The 23,107-nt window shown below is 38.3% G+C and overlaps 1 protein-coding gene across 3 annotated transcripts in view; it reads right to left on the minus strand.

Annotated features, from left to right (window-relative positions):
• Positions 1 to 23,107, minus strand: part of KDM1B (lysine demethylase 1B) — a 27,480-nt gene extending 4,373 nt beyond the window's left edge. Inside the window, exons 1-20 of one of the 3 annotated variants that reach the window (XM_082289559.1) lie at positions 23,024 to 23,107; positions 22,775 to 22,841; positions 20,197 to 20,299; positions 19,231 to 19,355; positions 17,334 to 17,423; positions 16,415 to 16,526; positions 15,634 to 15,750; positions 14,620 to 14,658; positions 13,307 to 13,511; positions 12,035 to 12,219; positions 10,982 to 11,158; positions 9,994 to 10,068; positions 9,282 to 9,419; positions 7,610 to 7,781; positions 6,670 to 6,797; positions 5,111 to 5,242; positions 4,689 to 4,763; positions 3,710 to 3,826; positions 2,732 to 2,857; positions 1,113 to 1,235 (exon numbers count right to left, since the gene is read on the minus strand). In XM_082289559.1, coding sequence (XP_082145685.1) covers positions 1,113 to 1,235; positions 2,732 to 2,857; positions 3,710 to 3,826; positions 4,689 to 4,763; positions 5,111 to 5,242; positions 6,670 to 6,797; positions 7,610 to 7,781; positions 9,282 to 9,419; positions 9,994 to 10,068; positions 10,982 to 11,158; positions 12,035 to 12,219; positions 13,307 to 13,511; positions 14,620 to 14,658; positions 15,634 to 15,750; positions 16,415 to 16,526; positions 17,334 to 17,423; positions 19,231 to 19,355; positions 20,197 to 20,286 — 2,226 coding nt within the window. In that variant the 5' untranslated portion in view covers positions 20,287 to 20,299; positions 22,775 to 22,841; positions 23,024 to 23,107. The remainder of the gene's footprint in view (positions 1 to 1,112; positions 1,236 to 2,731; positions 2,858 to 3,709; positions 3,827 to 4,688; positions 4,764 to 5,110; positions 5,243 to 6,669; positions 6,798 to 7,609; positions 7,782 to 9,281; positions 9,420 to 9,993; positions 10,069 to 10,981; positions 11,159 to 12,034; positions 12,220 to 13,306; positions 13,512 to 14,619; positions 14,659 to 15,633; positions 15,751 to 16,414; positions 16,527 to 17,333; positions 17,424 to 19,230; positions 19,356 to 20,196; positions 20,300 to 22,774; positions 22,842 to 23,023) is intronic. The other 2 variants (XM_082289558.1, XM_082289557.1) reach the window with 2 other exon arrangements.

A 23,107-nucleotide genomic window follows, 5' to 3' on the forward strand; every position in this document is an offset into this window, starting at 1 on the left:
ATGAATGTCCCAGAAGCAGCTCTGGTACACCCCTGAAGCCAGCTTGTCTTTGAAAATCCTGCTGCATCGTCCTCAAGTGACTGAAGTTCACGGCTGCTGTTAACTATGGAGATAGCCATGACAATCACTCTTTTGGACCAGAGTGGCACTGAAACCAAAGACCCATTTGCTACATTTTCATAAGATCAAAATACAAGTATGTGAACTTCCACTGCATGTCATTCTAGTAACAATAAAGCCATTGCCAAAGGTATGTTTCTAGGAATAGTTGAGTCTTCAGATACTGAAGTTCTTCCAAGATCATTAATCCTAACATTTGAACCTTCAGTAAAACTTGAGAGATCACCCCTGAACATTATTAACACAGTCATTCCTGGGGATCTAACTGCTCTAAGTAAATTAATTGAGGCATTATTGTCTCTAGAATGGAATGCAAGTAACATTGCTGAGTGCTAGTGTTCTGCTTGCCCCAGATTTCTCTGATTTCCAGTTTTTATCCTAATGATGACCTGGGGGAAGGAAAACAGGTAGAAATTTTTATCTAGTGGGTTTTTTTTACATTTGGGATATAGGGCCTTTGCTAGATCATTTTGCCTGTACCTCCATCCCAAGACAGCTGAGAAAGGGTTGTTAGTAGAAGAGAAACTGATTCGATTGGATTGTTTTGGGGTGTTGTAATTTCAGTTGCCTTTGGAGGGGAGAAGGCAGAAAGCAACCAAATTCGCCTAGCTGAAAGATCTTATCATGTATTAGAAGTGGTCATGATAGAAAAAAAATTATAGCCAAGTAAAAAGTCTGTTTTGTGTTACGTGCCTAAAGTACTGATTTTAATCAATTTTGCTTTTTAAAAGCACTTTGAAGGATGATAGTTCATTTGTATCTTCCAGTTAATTACTACTGTCCTTCTGAGACATCTTTCAATATACATTTTTCACACAAGAGATCAAAAATTGTGATTTTAGTATGTCTCAAAGAAAACCTATTCCCTGAAACTGACAAGAAAAGTAGTTTTAAATGTCAAAGGTTTGCCTATACATCATGAAGTACTACATTTGAAAGCTTTATTCTGGTGACAAGTTAATTCATCTCTTAATAAAAGAGGCTTCTCTTACCTGCTCCTTAAACAGCTCTCGGAGTACAGTCATACACTGTTGCAGTACTTGTTGATCATCTAAATTCTTAATGGTTGTCACAGCATCTCCAGTGACCACTGACATTAAAATGCTTTCTTTGCCCTAAAAACAGGACCTTATTAAGTATTTCATAAAAAGTCTCTCTTAATTGGTATTGCAAAGATATTTTGAGCTGCAAAGCAACTCTTGTTCTATAGAAAAGTGGGTTTGATTCCTTGCAATAAAGGGTGCATATTCTACAGTATTTATGCTCAAATTACTACATCTTCTGATGTCTTGTTCACAGATCTGTTACAGTCAGCCCCTTTTACAACTTGCTGAATTTACTGAAAACTTCCTATCTACCTGCTTAAAGGCTGTACCAAAAAAAAAAAAAAATTACATTGTTAGTGTTATTCTTTGTGCACCCTCTGAAGCTTCAGTTCTGTGCCAAACTTCCACCTCAGCTGTACTCCATTTTCAAAATGTGGTGACAGAGAGAGTCTATTTAAATACTAGTTAGATATGTTTTTGATTAGACCAATACTAGGTTCTTACCAGCAGATTTTGGACCAAGAAATGAAAGATCACTTCTACTGGTATTTTCTTCCACTTCAAGACATTTGCTACCATGCAGAAGTTTTAAAGGTGAAGTGGTGAGTAGGGAAGAACACACAGGTTCTCAGTGCCTTTACAGAACTCTGCCTCTCTTGTTTATGTAAGGCAGTAATTCTTCTGTTACTGAATTTGAAAACTAGCAGAGAATAGCTGTCAAGCAAATTAAGAATTATGTGTAGGGTCTCTGGACAGCACCAGCACACTGAGCCTCTTGCAGCATGAGCTTAAGAGTACTGGACACAACTCAACTCAAAGTTGTATACAGGTACAGATCAGGCAGTAACAGAGCACAAACATCACAGGATGGTTTCCTTTTGGAGTAAGACATCAAGTCACAAAATGGCTTTTTAACTGCTGCCAAATAGAAGGCAGCAGTTGTTGCAAAAGTATGAAGAGGTATAATACAAATGTGTCACGTGTCTGCCTGGAACTGGCAGGGAAGAGAAACATGATATGAGTCCACTGGTTTGAATCTGCTTTGAAATTCATGAGTATGAGACTGACCCTACAGGTCTCAGTTTCATGCAGAACTTGGTGCTTGTCTTTTCTTCTGCTATTCCACATAGATATTCAGACTACTGCAAGCCAGTGAGCGTTAGTAAGTTAGTAGTTGGTCTTTTCAACGGGATTTTTAGTGGATTTAATAAGGGAACAGAAGCCCTACACTGGAAGTGACTAGTAGCCTTTTTCCCACATTAGTAGTTCAATAGTAAGGTATTACAGCCTTTTTTTCAGTAGATATAGAGAATGTACTTGTTTGTATATTATTCTGTATCCAAACAGTGGAAAACATTCCCATTTATTACAACAAAATATTGATCAGGTTTTTCTTGGTAAATGACGCTGCTTCCACTGCTTTTAATAGTTGCAGATGGGGGGGAGGGGGGAAGAGCAGGGGGCAGGGAAGAAGAAAAAATTTGTTGTTGAGTAATTACTGCACCTAGATTTCAAACTGAATTTGTGAAGGGCCAAGAAAAAATACAGTTGGGTATATATCATACCTCTGGATCCATGTCATAGAAGACACTAAAGAGCCCACGTTGGCTGGAATTGGGTGGAACATGACCAAAAAAATCAGCCCCTTGAATTTTACTGTCCCAAAATCTATATGGAAACTGCAAGGCAATCTAGAAAGATATAGAAGAATGGAATTTAAGCATTTCATACCACAAAACTCGTAACAGGATATGGTATATGTTCTTCTAATACATTTTCCTGTTACCACTCATTTAGACACACAGCTCTTCCTATCAGTAGGTCCCAACAGAGAATATATGGACCTGTCCTTCAAGGTGGACAGGCAAAGAAAAAAAAAAATGCTGATCTCAAATTTCAAACGCACAGAATATCAAATCCACAATGGAAGCAATTGTGTAAAATGCTCAAGAAATTCAGCAGATTTTTTTTTGCAAACCTAATGTATAACATAAACAATCTGCATCCTGTATTTGGAGTTTCTTAATCTTGTCTTTTAATTTCAACAGTGCTATAATGCTGTTTCTGGCATTACTTTGTTACTGTTTTCTTCTAAGCACACATCTTACTAGGGAGCTTTTCAGGAGAGGCTGTGTTTTTGTATTGGGAAAGGGTAGGAGATTTTACACTGGTCAAATACACAACTTTCAGTATTCTTTGCAAATAGTTTATGAATTTACTAGGTTAAAATGACCTGAAATAAACACATTATTGAAATTCTGAAAGATTCAAGAGCATCATGAAGCCTTGATCAAAATTAGGCACAAAATGTCTAAGCTATGAAATTCTTCTGCAAACAGTTTCTTTAAAAATGCCATTAAGTTGTAAAATCTAAGAAGCAGAAATACATGTGATCCCTGATAACATTTTGCTCTCCTGGGCTACTGTATACAAATAAAATGAAATGCATCATAAATCCTAAGAAATACACTGCAAAAGCAGCAGGGACAAAACAGCCAGTGTTTCTATGAAAAGAAAATTAAAGATAGTATGAAATCACTTACTTTCTCAATGACTCCTGCTCCCAAACTATTAATGGCTTTAATTTTTTTTTCTGACAGTGGAGGATTAAACTGAATGGCATTTTTCTGAAGAAGGGCCAGTGGTACAGTCACTAATACCTGAAAGAAACAGCTACAATCACAACAGTACCAAAACCTGAATACAGCACTTAAGCCTCATAGCATCCTCCTAACTGTCTTGGATTATTCTTGTAGGATGGAGCATAATAACACACCAGACATTTCTAGATTTCTGGTTTTAGTTCCCATTAATGGGAAACACATGCCTAACATTCACGTGAGAACAGATCCAACAGTTCACTGATTTTAAGTCATAGTCTGTTGAACTGCTTGTATCCCAGTGGCTAACCATGATACCAATACTTCCAGTAACTGGTAGTCAATAGTTCTCAGATTAACAAAACTGTTTGAAAGGAGAGATAGATAGTTGGTCAGTGGTTTGGTTTTAATCAGAGATTCCTTCTCTTTAAAATACTCAGTAACACTGTTGATGTCACTCCAATCTTTATCAAGTTGATATATAATTTTAAAAATTACTAAAAGCTAAATTACTCAGCAAGAAGAAGGTGGGGATACAGGGAATAAGAGAGACTGAGAAATAGGGATTGTCAAAGTCTGAAATTTTAACAGGGCAGATACACATGCTAAATGGGGTAAAGCTGAGCAGGGAATGGAACCAGGTAACATAAGTGTCATTTCAAAGACCAGATAAAAATCTATTTGCTTCACATTTTTAGTACTACCCTTTATAGTCCTTAGTTCTTCAAATCAACTCATACTCAAATCTCAAGCATCCTCACAAAAAATTAGGCTCTAGGACACCCAAATACAGACCACTAAAATACATGAGTATTCATCTTTGAATGGGGAGAAATTGGACTAAATTGCCTTCTGAGAGAAAGAAAAGACAAGAAGTACTGTGTGTTCTCTGAAATTCTTAGTCTTGAAGCATACTTGGTACCTTCTGTGTTGTCCACACTGTTCCATCTGTAGTAGTGACCTGCACTTCTTCACCAGAATAGTCAATACTCTGTACCTATTGAAAGACATTGAAAGGCTGTACTACAAAATGTACATATGCAATGCAAATTCCAGCAAGAACAGCTAATACAGCACTGGTCACCAAACTAGAAAGTGATAACACCAATTTTCAGAGAAATCCTGAAAGATGAAAAATAGCCTCCATGAAGCTGAAAAAGAAAAATCATCGTGATTCTAAATATATAAAATCATCATATCATAAATTGTCCTCTTTGGTTTTTTTAAAGAAAAATTGAAACAACCACAGGCACAGATTTGCCTGGTCCGAAAGAATACAAATATATGACTGGATGTTTCAAAGCAATCCAAGACAGGCAGTGCATCAACATTTTCCAGACTCACTGGGAAATTCAGCCGGATATCCAGCCCTTCTGCCAACTTATCAATCACAGTGGAATATCCCACAGTTAGAAGAGTGTGATCTCCAGCAAACTGGGCAAAAAATTCATTGTGGTCCCATGAGCGTGCAGATACCTGTGGACAGAACATAATTGCCTGTTTCTACTGGTGATGGGACATGGGTCCTATGAAAAGTTCCACAGCTTAGAAGAAGCCACCCTAGCCCCCTTTGCAACTGGAAAAAGTGTTATTACCAGAATTTATGGCAATGCTGACAAAATCAAAATTCTTATTTACCTAGTGCTAGTATATAATATATCAATTGCTGGATTAAGAAAAGTCTTAATATGGCTTTGTCACTAGCAGGGAATTTATGGTTCTGCTTAGGAGAGAAAACAAGGCAAGTAATACAAAAATCCAGGTGAATTGCAGTGTATTTATTTCAGTTGTCCACATCTAGCAAAATGATCAGATTTTACAGCCTTAGGACTTCATATAAAAATGGAAATACCTTATTTCCCAACATAAAGGGGAAAATGAGATACGAAAAAAGCCCCAACTCAATGGAATTTTTCTGTCACTTTGTAAGGTTTTTCCATGATACCTTTCACTGACCTTGTCCCCCAACCCCTGCAACTTTACAGTTAATAAAACAGTGGTATTTACACTAAGCAATTACCACTTAGCAGTGAAAAATCTGAAACAATTCTCAAACTACTATTCAGATGCCAATTCCTATCACTGCAGTTGCATAAAATCAATCGTATTTTGATTCTAAAATTGAAGGTAAGGTAGATTTTTGCATCTTTCTTAATTCCCCTGGGTGCTTGTGGAGTATGAAAACTTGACCTATCAAAATATTTTCCAGTGACTGCTCTGGTATAGCATTGTCTTGCAGATTTTTGTTACGTTCTTGTGCACTTCTCAGTTCAGATTTGTACATCTGCATGTATCAGTCAGCTGTCCCACTGCTGAGTACAGTTGACACTAAATGTCTTTAAATGTAGCAACAGGACTGAGTAAATAATGCACTGCCAATAATATGATACTTTGGTATTTCCTGGAGCTGCTTGGTTAAAACTGAAGTCTTGATGGCAGCCAAGTATGAGGTAGCCAAGAGTGGTGAACTGGGCCTCACCATCAGGGGTTTAGAACACTTCAGAAGTTAAATGCATTTATTCTCAAGACACATAGCGGGGTAGAGAAATACCTCAGTTCTTAAACAGAACTGAGAAGCAGAAGTCACACCCAACATCTGAGGAGGAGTTAACTCTCACCCAGCATCTCAGCAAGATGCCCTGCTCCCTTCTAACCATCTACTCAACTTCTGCTTAAAGAGCATCTCACTGGAAATGCATCAGGAACTCCCATCAGATTAAATAAGGCAGTGTTGGAGTCAGTGTCTCAGTGCTTGCAAAGAACAGGTCAGGGGTGTAGGAATAGTCAGGATAGCTGATTCTTCCTCTAGGGCCATAGAATGGATCAGGTGATTTCTCAAGGTTACTTCTAACCCTATCTTCTGTGGAGCTCAATCACTTCAGAACACAGCTGTCAAAACTCACCTGAGAGAGATTGCTGCCACAGGCATACTCCAAATTACTGAGATGGAACTGTAGTACTTTTTCTTCCAGCTCACTGAACTGGATACCAGACTCCTGAATAAAGGCTTTATAGATCTCTTGTATTTTTTCTGTGAAAGAACACATTTAAAATTAGAATATATCACAGTTTGTCAGAAGTCCTACTGCATTTCAACATGCTGTTCCCTGGATCACAAGATATTCAAGCTTAGTGCTAGTTTGTACCAAGATGTTTTTCTTCTCACAGGAAAAAAAAAAAACCACAAGATCTTTCCAGTGATAGAGTACAACTTTGTTGTTTACTCACAGGTTTCTGACTGAGACAGGAGAGAAATTAATTGTTTAGCTATCATCAATATACAGTTGAAGATATTTCAGGTAAAATACACTTTAAGATAATGGAGAATCCTTGCAAATAAATCCTGATTAATTTTTACAAAAATCAAAGAACTGAGAAATTTGATCTAGGGTTCACTGAAGAACGTAGGAGTTGTTAATTCTGTCTTACAGAATCCATGCTAAAGAGATTTGGGAGGCAGACATTTCTGAGCAAATTTATTTTTTGCTGTTGAGTTTACAAGCTGTAACTGTGGTGGGAGGCGTTACCAATGGAGACGGGACTGTTCTTGCCAGCAGGCGGCTTTGATCAGGCATTTGTAGGCAGGTTAGTCAAAAAGTGTAAGGCTAAGGCTAGCTATGGCCTGCTTCAGCCAGATGCAAGTCTTTTGAGCTGCTAGTGACACTAGCTATACTGAAAAAAGCTACCTCATGAAAACAAGACAGAATATCAGAAATACCTATTGGATTTAAGGTCAGATGGACAGCCATACACTTTAAAAAATGTCTGATGTAAGAGCCAATTTAATATAGAACCTTATGAACATAGCCAACATCTTCACTTTGCAATAAATCTCTCACTTACCACCAAGAGGAACATCTTGATGTTGGGTTTTATCTTTTCTCCACTCAGAGACGACATCTAGGATGGCATTGAAATGAAAGTCCATACGTTTATCAATAGTGGGATCTGTTATCCTTCCACCTTCCTGGATCAAGTCACATTTCTCCCCTAGTTTGTGCATTTTTATGCCAAGCTTAAGAAAAAGACATTTTATTGCTTTTAAGTATGAAAAATCTACAGCACTCAGCCTGCTCAAAGTTACTTAACATAAGGTGGTAAATGCCTCAGATTTAAGTGATACCATTTTAAAAACATCAACGACTTTAGTCAGAGTAACTCTTGTTCTCTTCAAACTGGAATACCAACAATCCTTCTATCTGTTAATTGTCCACAAATTAGTTTTTTCCCACTTTTCTGTCCTTTCCTTTACTGAGGATTCAAAGAAACCTCCTCTGCAACTTTCCTGTCAGGCAAGGGCTAGTACAGAAATAGAGAGTGTGGTAATCAAACATGATGAACCAGTCTCCTTTATTTCCACTTCAATTCATTTTCTAAGTCACAATTAAAATCAGTTACTTTATACAACTTTCTGGTGTCTGAGGCCCAAACAGTTCCCTGAACTCAGGAATTGACAGGATATTGTTTCCCAGTTACCATAAATGTTATTAACAACCAAACAAAGTATTTGAAATTAAACCTAGTACCTTGCTTTGCTTGTCCAACCTGCATCAAAAACACAACAGAGCTCAATTTAAATAAAGATGGTTTTGTGTTCTACAGAGTTAATCCAGAGAAAATAGCACAAACATAGTGCTAATTTCTTCCTAGGGCCTTTTTACTTAGGGCATGCTCCAGTGTTTTTCACATATCCTCACATCTCTCTAGGCTGTTGGTCACCACTGCAGATCTTAAGACACAGTTGTACTTTCAATGAAAATTTACATTAAATGGCCACAAAGGGATGAGTATCTGAAGTGTATCCAGAAGTCATTGTTCCCCTTCTCATAAATAAAACATGACTTTTAAAAACACCTAGATAAAAAAACCTAGAATTTCTTAATGGCACTATACTAAACAATTAAATGGCATGGGCTGGATTTACATGTGTGTCTGAGCAAAATCCACACTCAGGTTCCACTTGGAGAAATTCAGATCCCTACCTCAAAAAAAACCTAAACTAAACCAGCAAGTAACAAGAATTTTTACAGAAATTGAACCACAGCATGTTTGCATCAGTAGCAATTTAGTTGTTAGAAATCTAACAACTAAAAAAACTAGAAATGTTAATCTTAGCTTGTGCAAAATTTAACTAGAAATACTGAGAGGCAGCAAAGGCAAATCCATCACAGAAGCAGTAGCCTCCCACAGTAAAGCCTTTCTCAGCCCTAAAGAAGTCTTCTGGGGACCTTTTATGTTACTGTCTCTAGAAAAGAGGAAAACAGTGGTTTCTTCTGGTTCTGAAGCTGGAGCCACCTTGTTTTTCTTTACATAATATGCCTGAAACCATTCTACAGCTCTCCTCTGTTCCCAACTGTTATCAAATATATAATAGCAACATGGAATTTACTTACAATGCAGAACAGGATTTTAATCATGTCACAAGAAAAGGACTCCCACCCTTACCCAGCCATCTGAGCCTGGCTTTAACAACAGTTTTTGACTAGTGATAATCATGACCACTGCAGGAACCCACTTGCTCACACATTAGTGCCATTGGGTTGTTGACACATCCATTGACGATCTGTGCACCTCTTCCAACAGTGACACCTGTGAATGTCTTATCATCCCACACTCGGCCACCAATTCTGTCTTTAGCTTCTAAGACAAAGACCTGTGGCAAAATGCAGCTTAGTAAATTGTAAGATAAAATTCTATTAAGCACATCTGTTCATCTCCAGAGCAAAGGAGATGACAAAACACAAAAAAATCCCTGAGCAATCCAGCAATGTTAACAATCTTAACACTTTCTTTTCATTTCTGGATCATTTGTAGTTTATTTATGCATTTAAATCATCTTTCAAAGGTTACACTTTGGGATCTATATATACAAATATAACTGTTACTTTAGAAACAAAAATAAGCTTTCTTTTTTAAAAAGCTGAAGATTTATTTAGGAAATCTCAAAATTGGAGTTTAATGCATGCTAGAGGCTATTACACACAATGATCTGGGTGCAGTGTCTATAGAAAATATATGCTGCATGCTTTGTTTAATTTTAGATACAAACAAACACTGCTTTTAAACAGCAGATTTACTCAGTAAAACCCCAGATTTACAAATTAATTAGGATGTACTACACATACATGTTTGAAACAAGAATGGTGGCTTTTTCTTTTTGATGAACAACACTTTTCAAAGCAGGGGAAGTCTGATTTTTTTAAGTAATGTACTCTAAAGCTTCTTACCTTAATTCCAAAGTTGTGCAGTTGTCGGGCCGCTGCTAATCCTGCTGAACCAGCCCCAACAATAATGACAGATTTCTAAAAAATATTAAAATATTTAATAAAAATAGTTAGAAATAAAACAGAAATTATCATTTCACTCTCATTTTTCTTTTTGCAAAAGGTAAAAATGTCTGTAAGTTTCAGAAGTCTAGGTTTTCTTGCCCTCTAAAGTAATCTGTGATAATTTTTAAAGATGACAGTGCATTTAATATAGAAACAAGATCAGTGGTAGCTTTGAAAATAGTTTAAGTTTTTAAGGACTTCAAAAGAAGATGCCTCAGTTTCTTGTCACAGAAAGAGCTTACTTAAGTTATCAGTAACAAAAGTCAGAATCTAACTGAATTTATCAGACAAGAAACATACATACCTTGTAAAGATTTCAATCACAGGTTGGGTTGATCAGTAAGAACTATTTTATAAATTAAAAACATCTACAAATACACTTTCCAAACATGACTTACAATTTCTAGGAGGTATTCTCTTAGAGAACACATTAGTAAGTTTTGGGTGCTATCTAACAACTTGCTAGTCATAAACATGCTCCCTTTTAATCACAGGTCTTGCAAACCAACATGGAATAGCAGTTTCCTCACTATGGAAGCAGAGGTGTATTATAGGAGTAAACCACAGAACGTGTGTATTTTTCACAGAGGTCCCATCCATCTGAACAGCACATGGGAAGCACAAATCCATGAGAATTAATTCCATATATTCTAGTGGGAAAAAATCTTTTTTGGAAGGAGTCTAATTGATGTTGTTTCCATACCCATTGAAGGCATATGACAACAATGTGAAAAACTTGCCACATGTTAGCTTTTAGATGTAATTTTATCTATCATTCCATCCATTTATGTAAATGAGAAAAAAAAAATCCAGAACCAAAATAATTATTGTAGGGACCATGTAGTTTTATAGCACTAACAATGTAGGGATTACTACAGCAACTTACATTGTGGTATTCCTTAGGAAGAAGGTACTGGTCAGGACTGACTGACAAAATCCCTGTATTAATTAGCCCTTTCCTTGTCATAAAATACAGGATCCTCTCCATTTCCTGTACACAGCGAATCCGCACAAGCCCCCGAACAATGATATGATGGATACATTTTTGAGGGGTAAGAGCCTCCTGCAAAGGACAAAGAAAGAATAGAAACTGTTGATTTTCTAATATTCCTTTTTTTCATATGTTTACATCATATTTAAACTGTAGACCAAATGGCAAAAAATCATGACTCAGCCTTCTGAGAGCATTTTAAAAGAGTTTTTGTGGAAAATTCTTGTTAGCTAGCTTTACACAGTATGGTAACATTTATTAAGGAAGATTAACATGGAATAAAACCAAATGAGTCTACGAGAGACTTTCACAAACTTCATGGTGTGTTCCATTACTACAGGAATGGTATTGAAATGGATTCCTGTTTGCAAAATTAATCTACATAGTGGCAATGCTCACAATGGTATTCCAGTAAAATCCATTCCAAAATTGCCTTCTAAGGGAAAAAGAGATTAATATCCAAAACCTCCACATAATGCAGACATCCATATCAGAAAGCTTTGGTATGTGAAACTTCAGCAGTTCTATCAAAGGCAGTGCCATAGGGTTAACCTAAGTAAAAGGACAATCACTTCCCAGTCCAACAATCAGGTAAAAAAAAAAAAAAAATCATAAAGCATCCACAAAACACTGTTTAGATGTGTTCAAGCATCCCTTTTAAAAGTTAATAGCTGGGTAGGCAGTGTAGAGTTTTAATAATTTAAAAACTTTTGATGTTTACTGCAGAAAAAGCTCCTATGCATTAAATCTAAAAAAAGAAAAACCAAACCAAACCAAAAACTCTCAACCCCAACAAACTCCCCAAAACCCAGTCAATCTTAGAATGGATTTCCAAAAGCATGGGAGCAATTTTTCTGGTGCATAAGGAGTCATCCAGGAAGTGAGTCCACATCCCAGAACAGCTGCTATTATTTTTAAACAAGCAAATTAACTATCAGCATCTCTTACCTTGCAGTTTGTGTACCACAAAGCCAAAATCAAGTTTCTCAACGCCAGGTACATGGTAGGGTCTCGTGAATATTCTGGGAACTCATAGAGCTCATCCAGTTCCATGACATCTGGCCTCACACAAAGTGCTTTCCCACATTCATTGGGCTGGTAAAAAGGCTGAAAATACTTGTTCATGCCTGCAACTGAATAAAGACACACCAGGAATTAATCATACTCCATCATATCACATCCCTCTCCCTCTAAAGCGATCCACTGACCTCACACAGATAACAAGTAAGGAAGCTTTCCAGCCTCTAGGCACCTCCAGAATGATTCCATTTATATGGCTATCCCTCTTTCCTGTCCCCTAGGCTTGCATTAATTATTGTCCTGCTGCCTGATGAGTATACCTTGGACCTATCAGAGCTGAATTTTTGTCAAAGAATCGGTAATGTTTCATGGCACTTCAATGCCATCAGGATTCCAGCAAGGAGTAGAATCTAAATTCAAGTCTTGAGGACTAGCATCACTGTACAGACTCAGGCAGTACTCTGAACTCCTTTCTTCTTCAACTCCCTATACTGCCCAGAGGGGGTAATAATTAAAAGTAGTCATCTTCCATGTTCAGTATTGGTAGCTCTGTGTAATGAAGTTTTCTGTTAAGCAGCTATAACATCTGTTGAACACATGAACAGATTTATTTTCAGCACCTAAGGAGAACAAAGCCTGCTAAGAAAACACAGAAGCTGAAATTTCATCAAAGCACTCTCTGAGAGGTCAGTATGACAATCCTGAATTACCTTTTCTATACCTGACCTATTCTGCAGATCTGCACTCCCAGGCTGTCACTAGCAAAAAAATATAACCTAAACAGAATCTGAGTGCCTTAAGAAATCAAATTCTTTTCTTCAAAGCCCCAAAGATCCACAATATCAAAACTAGTAGAATCCTGGGGTTTTTTGATAAATCTTCATTTCCTTAAGAATGCAAACAGTCTAAGTACCTACATGGTAATTTCCCATTTCTATACACAAATGACAGTGGTACACAGAAAGCCTCTGCAGTCTGTGCTTACTCCCTAAAGAAAAGCCGTAAGAAATATATTACCTTTATCTTACAAACAAGCAAATGGCACCAAACTACAGAGGCAGTCACACAGAGACTGTGTATTAGTGCTGAGAACAGAACCAGTGTTATGAATCAGGAGGATTTATGTGCCTTATAAACTCGGTTATAAGGCAAAATTTATCACACCTTTTTAAGCAACAGAGCCCTGCAGATGGCCCTTACCAGTCACATTAGGCACGCTCTTTAAGTGCTCTAACTTCACAAGGTTGGATTCACCAGGTAACCGATTAGTGCTGGTACAGGATGGACTCATGCCCACGCAGTCTGGATAATATGCAGCTAGAAAGGGAGCTGCCACACTGTCTTTCAGCAAAGGAGGGAGTATGAGCATGGAGTACCACCAATGGTCTGAAACTTCGGCCACTCTCTGGCCAAGCGGAGAAGTGAAGGAAAGAGGGGAGAAGAGAACATGTCAGTACTTTAAAAATGTTGGAAAATGAACCAATTTCCCCCCTCCCTCCAAAACTGAGACCAAAAAGCACTAGAAGTATCAATCTCAGAATTGCAAGTCATCAAGACATTTTCTCTCCCTCTTTCCCCTTCCTTAGCCTGACACAGAAAACCTGTAGTATTGATCTCTTCCTCAGATATGGAGCTGAAACTTGACAAACTCCACACCATATGGAAAGTAAACAAATGAGACATGCCATAATAACACATCTATGCTTATCAGGCCCTTTATAAAACATTTACAGTCACTTAATGCATCCAGAAGTCTGAGGTTAGAAAAGTCTACACTAACTTATCAGTTTAATTTAGATTCTGCTGTTCCCATCAAAGACCTTGTAGAACCCTAAGAAGCGCTGATGATTCACCCTTAATTTAGAAGTCAAACATGCATTAGAGAAACAAAGCCACAAAGCTTCTACAAGAGTCAACAATAAGCTTGAACATGTTCCGTGTGATAGAGGTACCTCAGGTACACTTGTGAACATTGGCTTATTTAACATAAGTTTATATGAAATCTGAAACGCAGGGTGGCACGATCACAAACCCCTTGAAACACCAACATACATCTTGCATGTACATTTTGTAGTATGAGGGAGAGGAGAGGGAAAACATGCTTAGGTGTTCTTTTGCAGCCTTCAAAAAAAGGAGACTAGCTTGACTAAAGATAGAAACCACCTGAAAGACAAGGAAATTTTAGGATGGGGAATTCTACTTCAAAGCTGGGAACTGAGTAATATTTTGCCTTGACCAAAAAATGAGAATTGGGAGTAAACTTTGAGTCATGACTGAAGGACACCACGAACCACTTGAAAGCTACTTGGTATGGCAAGGGAAAAGAGGAAAAAGATGAGAACGTAAAAAGCCCTAGGCTCCGTTGCAAATAGTGTCTGACAGTTTCCTGAGCAAAATGCGTAAATACTGACATAATTGGCCAAAGAACCAAAATAAAAAAGGAAAGAAATATGCTGTGCTTTAAGACTGCTTTCATATTCTAGGACAAACGAGGAGGAACAGCTACTACTCACCAAGTCCTCAGGCATGGAACACTGGTCTGAGCCCTCAGTCTGAAAGACAAGTGAATGGTATGAGAGCTTTCCTTAAGCTGTGTGGAAAAAATTATGTATAAAGCAAAATAATATTCTATGGCATAATTCTCTAAATTAAACAAAAAGAAGTGCTTAGTGTTAGCCTTCTGCAGTAGACATGATTGTTTAAAAAAAAAAAGTAGAGAAATGTGTAGGTTAAAAACACAACACATCATACAGCAAAAGCACTCTAAAAAATGTTTTTCATTTGTTAAGTTAGTTTCTAATGATCAGACATTAAAATGTACATTCTATTCTATAAAATGGGGTGGAACACAAACAAATTAAGAAAAAAATACAGAATTTTATAGAAAAATTCTGGAAATATCCCACATTTTTCCAGAGCAACTCTTCTAGTCTAGACTATAAAAGAGAGTTTCTTATTTATTTTAAGAGTATCTTTATCACTGAGTTTCAAAACTAAACGCTGACCCTTCAGGTTTTCATATGGTCACTATTTTCATGTTGTGTTTTTTCGTAAGTGCCAAATATATTCTATAGCACTTTAACGACTCTTTCAAATTTCAGGAATTATCTTCATACCAAAGTTGAAACTTTTCATATAAAGCCCCATGACAGACTTGATAGCAATTAGGAAAAGCTCATGGAGCTTTTCAAATGCTTTCCTCAATAACGAAGAAAGGTCAAACAAAACTGAAATGAACATTTTGGGGTATGTCTATTTTGTACATTCTGATAACCTTTCCATAGCTGAAGAATTTTACAATTGCCTCTGCAGACAAAGATATTTCAGATACTTCTTTCTTGACATTTCCTGTCAGAAAACAAGAAGTCCAAGCAGCATGTAGGCCTGTCACTGTGCAGTTCTCCAGGCCATCCGACCATCACTTTGACATTAGAGACACTGAGCAGCAAACAAGAAGAAATTAATTTCTACAAACAAGAAATACCAACTTGTTAAGTTTCAATATGAGCAAAACTGTTGTGTGGTACCTTGGTGGAATTGTTCAGTTTCATACCACATCTGTAGGTTTTTGCTATTTGTGGTGTCAGCTGGATTTCCTTTGTCAGCTGACGCCATTTACCACATTCTGGCTTTGTACACTGCACCTGCGAGTCAAAAAACAAACATGTTTTTACTTGTTGCTTGTGATTACAGAGGAGATTAATGCAACTTAAATAGCCAATTAGAAAGAAGCGAGACGTGAGAAAGTTGTAAAATGTAATTGTTAGATACATTATTTTGCAATCATCAGGCCATAAATAGTGTTTGATCTACAGAAATCTTGTACCCATCTCCTGCAAAACTGAATTTCTGCACAGAACCTAAGGCCAAAATTAATTCAATGCCCCATTACTATGGTCTTCAGTGGACTTTGCAAACATTACTTCAAAAATATATTCTTCACCACTTGAAGAAAAAACAAAACACCACCACCAAACATCATTCCATTCCTATCTTTCTTCTGCTCTCTTTACCAGGGAAATACAAAATCTGATTTCAAAATCTTTCATACTTTTCCTGCCAAATCTTACTCTACCTGAAAATCACAGCAACTACTTCACTGAAAAGTAACAGACTGGTCTTTGTGGGGTGTGGAGAGAGTCTCCAACAGTGGAGGAGCTGATCAGAATTTTTATCTAGAGCTTTTCCATAATCCTAATACTAGAAACAAACCCACAAAAACTCAGCTGACTGTCTGCTTGAACAGCAGAATATCAGAAACACATCAGAACATCACATTCCTATTAAATAAATCACCTTTCACCTTACCCAGTAAGGAAGCTGTTGATCAGCCATAAAGGCTTTTGGACTGGGCTCACTTTTACCATTACTTGTCCAAATCCTTTTCCAGGCGGTATATTTATCATAACCATCTTTATGGCTAAGAAGAAAGAAAACAGCAAGAAGTCAGAAAATTGAGTATCTAGTTCACCTCAAGCAATAGCAGTTACTCTAAAATTAAACATTTTATTTAAGGACAGAGAAGTAAGTGTAGAGAGTACTGTATTTTTGCTGTTAAAAGGAGAGAGTCATGGTTCTTACGACAGCAATAAATTGCATCGTGACCATTATGGCCTCTTGCTTATGAACACACTTCCTGGTATCTAAGGCCTGGACTGAGTGACGGGTACTGCTGAGCACATAAGCACACAAAATTCTTGGTAGAGCTGGATGTAATTCCCACTCAAATGGGAAGAAGCTTGGAGTTGAAAGCACTGTCAACCTGACAAGAGTCTTCATGGTGACTGAACCGCAAGAGTTAGATCTCCTTACTGATTTCTAGCTGCTTTTTATTGTTCTGCTTTAGAGAGGCAAGGTCTCCCGAATGCACAAAGAGAATTTATCTTATAAAGGAAAACACATTTACTCATAATTGTTCTCATAATTTAAAATTCTCTGACGTTGTTTTTAAAAAAGACAAAAGCTTCAGAATAATTGCACACACAAACCCGCCTGCCTAAACTAACCAGTTTTGCTCACGCTGCTCTGTTTAAGTTGATTAGTCCATGCAACAGCTGCAGTTTTAGCATCACTCTCTAAGCCTCAGTCTGGCTAAAGCAAGGACAGAGGACAAGTCTTTGTATTACGTTTATGTACGTTTGTTATTGTTGTTTATGTTTCAAGAGTTGTAACAGCTGCCAAATTTTCATAAGCTCTGAAAGGACACAACCTTAATTGGTAAATCTACCTTCGGTAATAGTGGTCAAAACATTCATTGCAGAAGTGTTCCCCACAGGACAGATGATACCATCTAGACGTATACCCATTTTTCGCACATCTGTAATGCGGGAGACATAGAAATAGTTTTACAGTACATTTAGGGGGAAAAAAAATCATTCTATTGACAATAGCACATTCTAGAATGTGAACAAAATATTCAGAACAAGCCAGGGCTTTATGTTACATTCACGAAGGCTGACTTACACAAGGCACTACAACCATACAAATAACAATAAGGTCACTTCAATTGTCTCAAACATTTCCAGTTTCCAAACTAAGCAACACCAGATGCAAAGGAGGCAAAGTGTACACAATGTGCAGTTTTATAGTTGGTCTGGCTTCCAGCAGCCTCCCTCTAACAATGGTCAACTGAGCCTGTCTTTAGTACCCTTTAAGCAGGCATTTCCTGAACATGAAACAGTGAATATGTGCTGTGACACATTAAGCGTTTTGCAAACGTGTAAGATGACAAAGCTCCTCTCCACAAGAACTTAAAGTTCCTTTACTTTGTTGCATTTTTTTCCAATATTAGTGCAGAGTTGGGAGGATCATTTAAATTACGGTTTTTCTTGTACACGTGATCAATTGATTCATAAGTCATTACAATGTTCTGTTCCCAGAACAACTGACAAAACTATAAAGGCAAAACTGAACACAAAACAGATGTTGCCTATTTTTTTCTCATGAACAACTTGTGATTTTAACCCAGTGAAACAAAACCCTAAGGAAGCAGTTACGCATTCTGGGCATTTGTTCTTTACTACTCTCAAAAAGAAATATCCATTACAAACATTACATTCATCAGACAAAGCAATTGTTCTTCACTTAGAATACTCTCATGAAACTCAATGAATTTGTTCAAGATAAATGCACAGGGTAAAAAGCAGTGACCTAAGATATTAACTCAAATAGCCATGAAATGAGCTCATCTCAAAAAAAATTGAAAGTATGTACTTGGGGGAGTAGGAAAGGTGAAAATCAAAACATTAGAATAACAATTCAAGAAGATGAGTAAGCAGTATGCTTTGTTTCCTAAATAAAAACTGTAATATCACCAATGCTGATCTCACAGGTGCTCACTTCCCAGACAAGTCTCTCAGGCAACTGCCAAAACACTTGGCTTCCCTATGACAACATCCAGAATACACTGACTTCCTGCCACCAAAGAACAATCCATGGATATAACTAAATGAAGCACCTAATAAGTTTCATTTATTTTTCAATGCTGTAAAGAAGGAAAGTTTGTCTCAATTATCAGGGAGGGAGGAGTGCTACTTAACTAGAGTGTGCCTGCTTCATAATGAGATCTAACATGTTGCCTATTATAGATATACCTTGCCAGTATCATGCATTCAAAACCACCAGGGTCACAATGCAAAAGTACTTGTGAAAGTGCAGAGAAAGCATACAAGAACAGAGTTCAGATAAATATGACTGGCTCTCCTAAAACCTCACATTTCAAGGCTAGAATCTCACCTCAGACTGCAAAGCATTCCAATGAAAAGTGGTAAAGACTTTCTACAGTAAATGATGGTTTCATTTTCCATCTTGAAAGCAAGTTTAGCTTTCTCAAATTACACTAATATGCTCTCACTTTCACAGATGCAAGGGCACCATTAATAACATAAATAAGCATATCCCAAAGATATTCTGTATCCAAATTAACAGCTTGCACAGGAGAAAGTTATCCACAACAGGAATAACTTGGAACATTTTCCTGGCATCATAAGACTCATATTAGCAGTATCTTTCAATTCTCTTTCTACATTTAGAAATGAAGGAATTTTTCAGAATATAGTTAGAATCCTAAACTTCAGCTGCAGATTTAGAAAGTCCAAGAAAAGTGCAAATAAAAAGGAACGAACCTTTCAGCTGCACTGGCAAAGCAAACAGGACATGTTGCAGTGCATCCAGCTTTTTCACACTTTCTGTATTTCTTCTCTGACGCTTCATCATCATCATCTGCTGCTTCAGCCGCTTTCTTCTTCACCTAATAAAGAATAGATGGAATCTGACCATAAATCACACAAATGCATCTTCCACAAAGTGGCATTCAGACAGTTTTGCAGCTTATGAGTGGCATCCCGTAGTTAAAACGATCCTAATGAAAATCTTTGTAGCCATTGTGAAATAGCTGCAGCATGAAACAGCTGTCAAATTAGGTCAGTTTCTTCTACTAAAAAAAAAAAGGCCACAAAAAGAAAAACCCAAACCTACAGCAAGACTGGAAATATCATTTATATCTAAAAATGTCTTGCCTTAGTCTAATTGATGCCGCTGAAGAAATTATAAGTAAAGTGTACAGTTTAAATAGTATTTTAAGCTCCATCAGGTGTTCATGAGTCAAGCCTCATGCATTCATTTTATTTCTCCTTTGGAAAATCTCCTCTTTGATAATACTTATTGACATTAATTAGTGGCAATCCTATCTGTGCCTCAAATAAAATACTAGGGTAGGCTTAGGGCATTTTTTTGGATACAAAACTGTATACCAAATGTCTCTTCTGGGCCTCAAAGGCACTGTGTATTATGTTGTTTTAGGCCTCTGTCTGGATGGGCAGAAAACTTTGACTGTACAGAAATCTATGATTGTATTTTTAACACATTACATACTTACAGGTTATATTGAGTATTTATCTTTTCTGAATATTGTTTGAAAAATGAGACACTTGACCTGCTTATTCACAGAATTAACTCATTCTCCCTCTCTGTGAATAAGTACTTTAAGACCTAACTTACCCACAACAAAGCCCACTTTCTTTACAAATGTCAACAAAAAATAAAAAAATAGCAAAGTAGAAGTCCATGTGTTTTTAAATTATTATATATACCTGTCTTCCAGAACTCCTCACAGGAAGGCTGTCTGGAGACTGATCCAAAGAACATGCCTTTTTTTTCGTTCGTACCCTTCCCGTTGACATTGTATTGTTAGATCTGAAAAAAGGTAGGCAATAGTTAATGAATTTAAATTGCTTGACTTTGCAGAGTTAATCACAGCCACTCATACTACTACTTTTGACAAAGTTACCTAGGTAAGAATCTGTTCAGCTTCACTGTTAATTCGAGAGTAAAATGGGAGTGAGGCATTTCAGGAAAGGAACAATACTACTATTTTAAACCAAATTCGTGGTTAAGATTAGATCCCTGAGTACATCTTGACAGGCTGTTCCAGATCAGCATATCCTGGATTTCAGTAATCTGATTTGCATTACGTGAAGACCTGGACTGGAATTTGGGTTGGCGAAGTGAACAGACATCAGCTCAATGCTGATGCAAGCATTCAAATACCACTCAGAGTAACACTCGTCCTGCTAACTACTGATTTATTGGCAGCAAGAGATTTGCACTGTAAAGCACTTTTCCAAACAGTGTACTGAAGAGACATTTAATACCAGATGAACAACCATTTCCAAGACTTGCACACCCTCCTATGAAAATACATCAGAATTCGAAGTCTAGACTGATGTTATAGTGCAGCTATAAGTGACTGGAATATTACAAAGTTTGCTGTGAAGTATTCTACAGGACAAAAAAGATTTACGGCATGAGAGTGCTCTGTAGCTGTCTTTGACTGCATTGGTAGGAGCACAGAATGGACTGCAGTTAACCACGTAAACTGGAAACCACGGAGTGTGAGAAATTATAATGCAGAAATATGAAAGCATATTTAAAATGGGATTATCGAAGGCATTCTTTTCACAGGGAGTAGAGCACAAAGCCCAGAGGAAGAAGTAAATCTAAGAGTGCTCTACAACATACAGAAAAGAAGTGGAAATAAACCCCTAGTACTACAGCACTGCATCATGAATGTTATCTTCTTGTAATAGGGATCAGTTTGTAATTATGTTTTTGGAAGAGGTTTTTTTTTATATATATATATATGAGACTTCTCAATTCTCCCTGTTTCAGGTTGCAATGTCCTTATTCAAGCTATCAGTGATGGACAAGGCAGCAGTATCTTCGCTCAGAAATTCTGCTAAAGGTAAAGGTAACAGGAAGAGAGCAGGAGTTTTACAAAATTCATATTAAGCTGATTCACGTCAAGTAAACTGGTTCATTCTCCTCTCAAGACAGAAGAAATTGTTTGTGAGAGGAAATCACATGAGGATGTCCACATAAGTGAAAAATTAGTTCAAATGACCCAATACAAAACTCAACTTTGTTTCTTGCATGTATCCCCTCCAATCACAACTAGCCAGAGGTAGGAAAAAAATTAAGTCAATCTCTATTACCTTAAAAAAAAAATTTTAGCATCACTTCACTGTAACTTACCACTGTATGGGGGTGGATAAGGTTGGAGAGTAAAGAAAACCAAGCAGTTTCATTTACATGAGATTTCCCTAAACTGCTGCATAACGCCCCAGAAAATGGTGGCTTTTTCCCCCTATAGCCTTCTTTATGGATCAGTGGCACAACAGTATCTCTTTGGATCACCTTAGCTTCTGACGGTAAATAATCATCCCGAGATGCCACGGTCCTTACAGTCACAGGCTTCCAACTGAGCAAGGAGTGCTGAGCAAGGCACCAGGTGACTCATTTTGGTGACCATCAGGTGATCACAGTGCGCTGCTGCTATGGGGCCCTTTTATCCAAGAAGGTAAAAGAACACGCAAACTTTTCGTTGCATATCCAGGGATAGAAAAAGTGCCAGTTACCAATCATTAGGAAGTTTGGTAAAAATATTTCAGATTCAGAGAGGCCTCCCATTTTGAAAGGCGGAGGTCAGTTGTACGGAATCAGAGACATGTTTTTGCTGTAAGCACTATGGGAGGGGTAAGAGGGAGGTGGGGTGAAAGGGAGAAAAAGATCAGTTGTATGATACTTTGTCCCCACTTCCCTCCCAAACCAAAAACCACCCCCCAAAAACCCCACAGATTTTTAGAGAACAAGCAAATGTGGCTTACTTTACTAAGCTTTACATGACTTTGCATCCTATCCTGTAGGCATCTTACCGGCTAAGAAAATAAGCCCTTTAAAAGGAGAGAGAGATGCATAATGCGCTGTCACATTCGATAATGTTTCATCCGTCTGTAATGTGTGGCCTACATTGGAAAGCTTTGTGGAGTTTACCTGCACAGTTAGCAGCAAGTTTGTCTTTGGGAAGGAAAAAAAAAAATGTAAAAAGGAAAGAAACCTCACGGACGCACACTGTCAGAGGCGGAGAGGAAGCGAGAGCAGCCTGATTAACACGGGGAGTGCACACACCTCTAAAACTCAGCCCGAGTAAAGCGGAGCCGCCCAGCCCCGCCGGCCGCGGCTGTGACAGCTGGCGGCGGGCGGGGTTTCCGAGGGGCAGCCCCCGGAGCAGGGCAGCCCCCGTGGCTGGGCTGCCCCGGAGCCAGGCGGAGGCGGTCCCGCGGGTGCCGGCCGGCGGCGGGGCAGGCACTGAGGCTGGCGCCTGGCACTCACCTCGGGGCCGCGTCACTCGGGGGCCGGAGACCACATTCACGCGTGTCCGCGCCGCCTCCTGCTAGAGCTGCAGCGGGGAAAAAGGGTGGAGAAGGGGGAAGGAAGGGAGGGAGGGAAGAGAGACAAGGGGGAAGTAAGAGACAAGCGGGGAGGTGAGGACGGGGGCAGCGCTGGCACCTGCCCCACCGTTCCGGGGAGGAGCAGGCGGCCCCGCGGTGGGCGCTGCAGCTGGGGGAAGGAGTCACTCACCGCCGCCGCCATCCCCACCGCCATCCTCCTCCTCCTCCCCGGTGCCGTGCACCCTCAGCCCGCCTCCTCCTGCCGCCGCTTCCG

This window comes from Coloeus monedula, assembly GCF_965178545.1.
Source record: "Coloeus monedula genome assembly, chromosome: 1".
Lineage (NCBI taxonomy): Eukaryota > Metazoa > Chordata > Aves > Passeriformes > Corvidae > Coloeus > Coloeus monedula.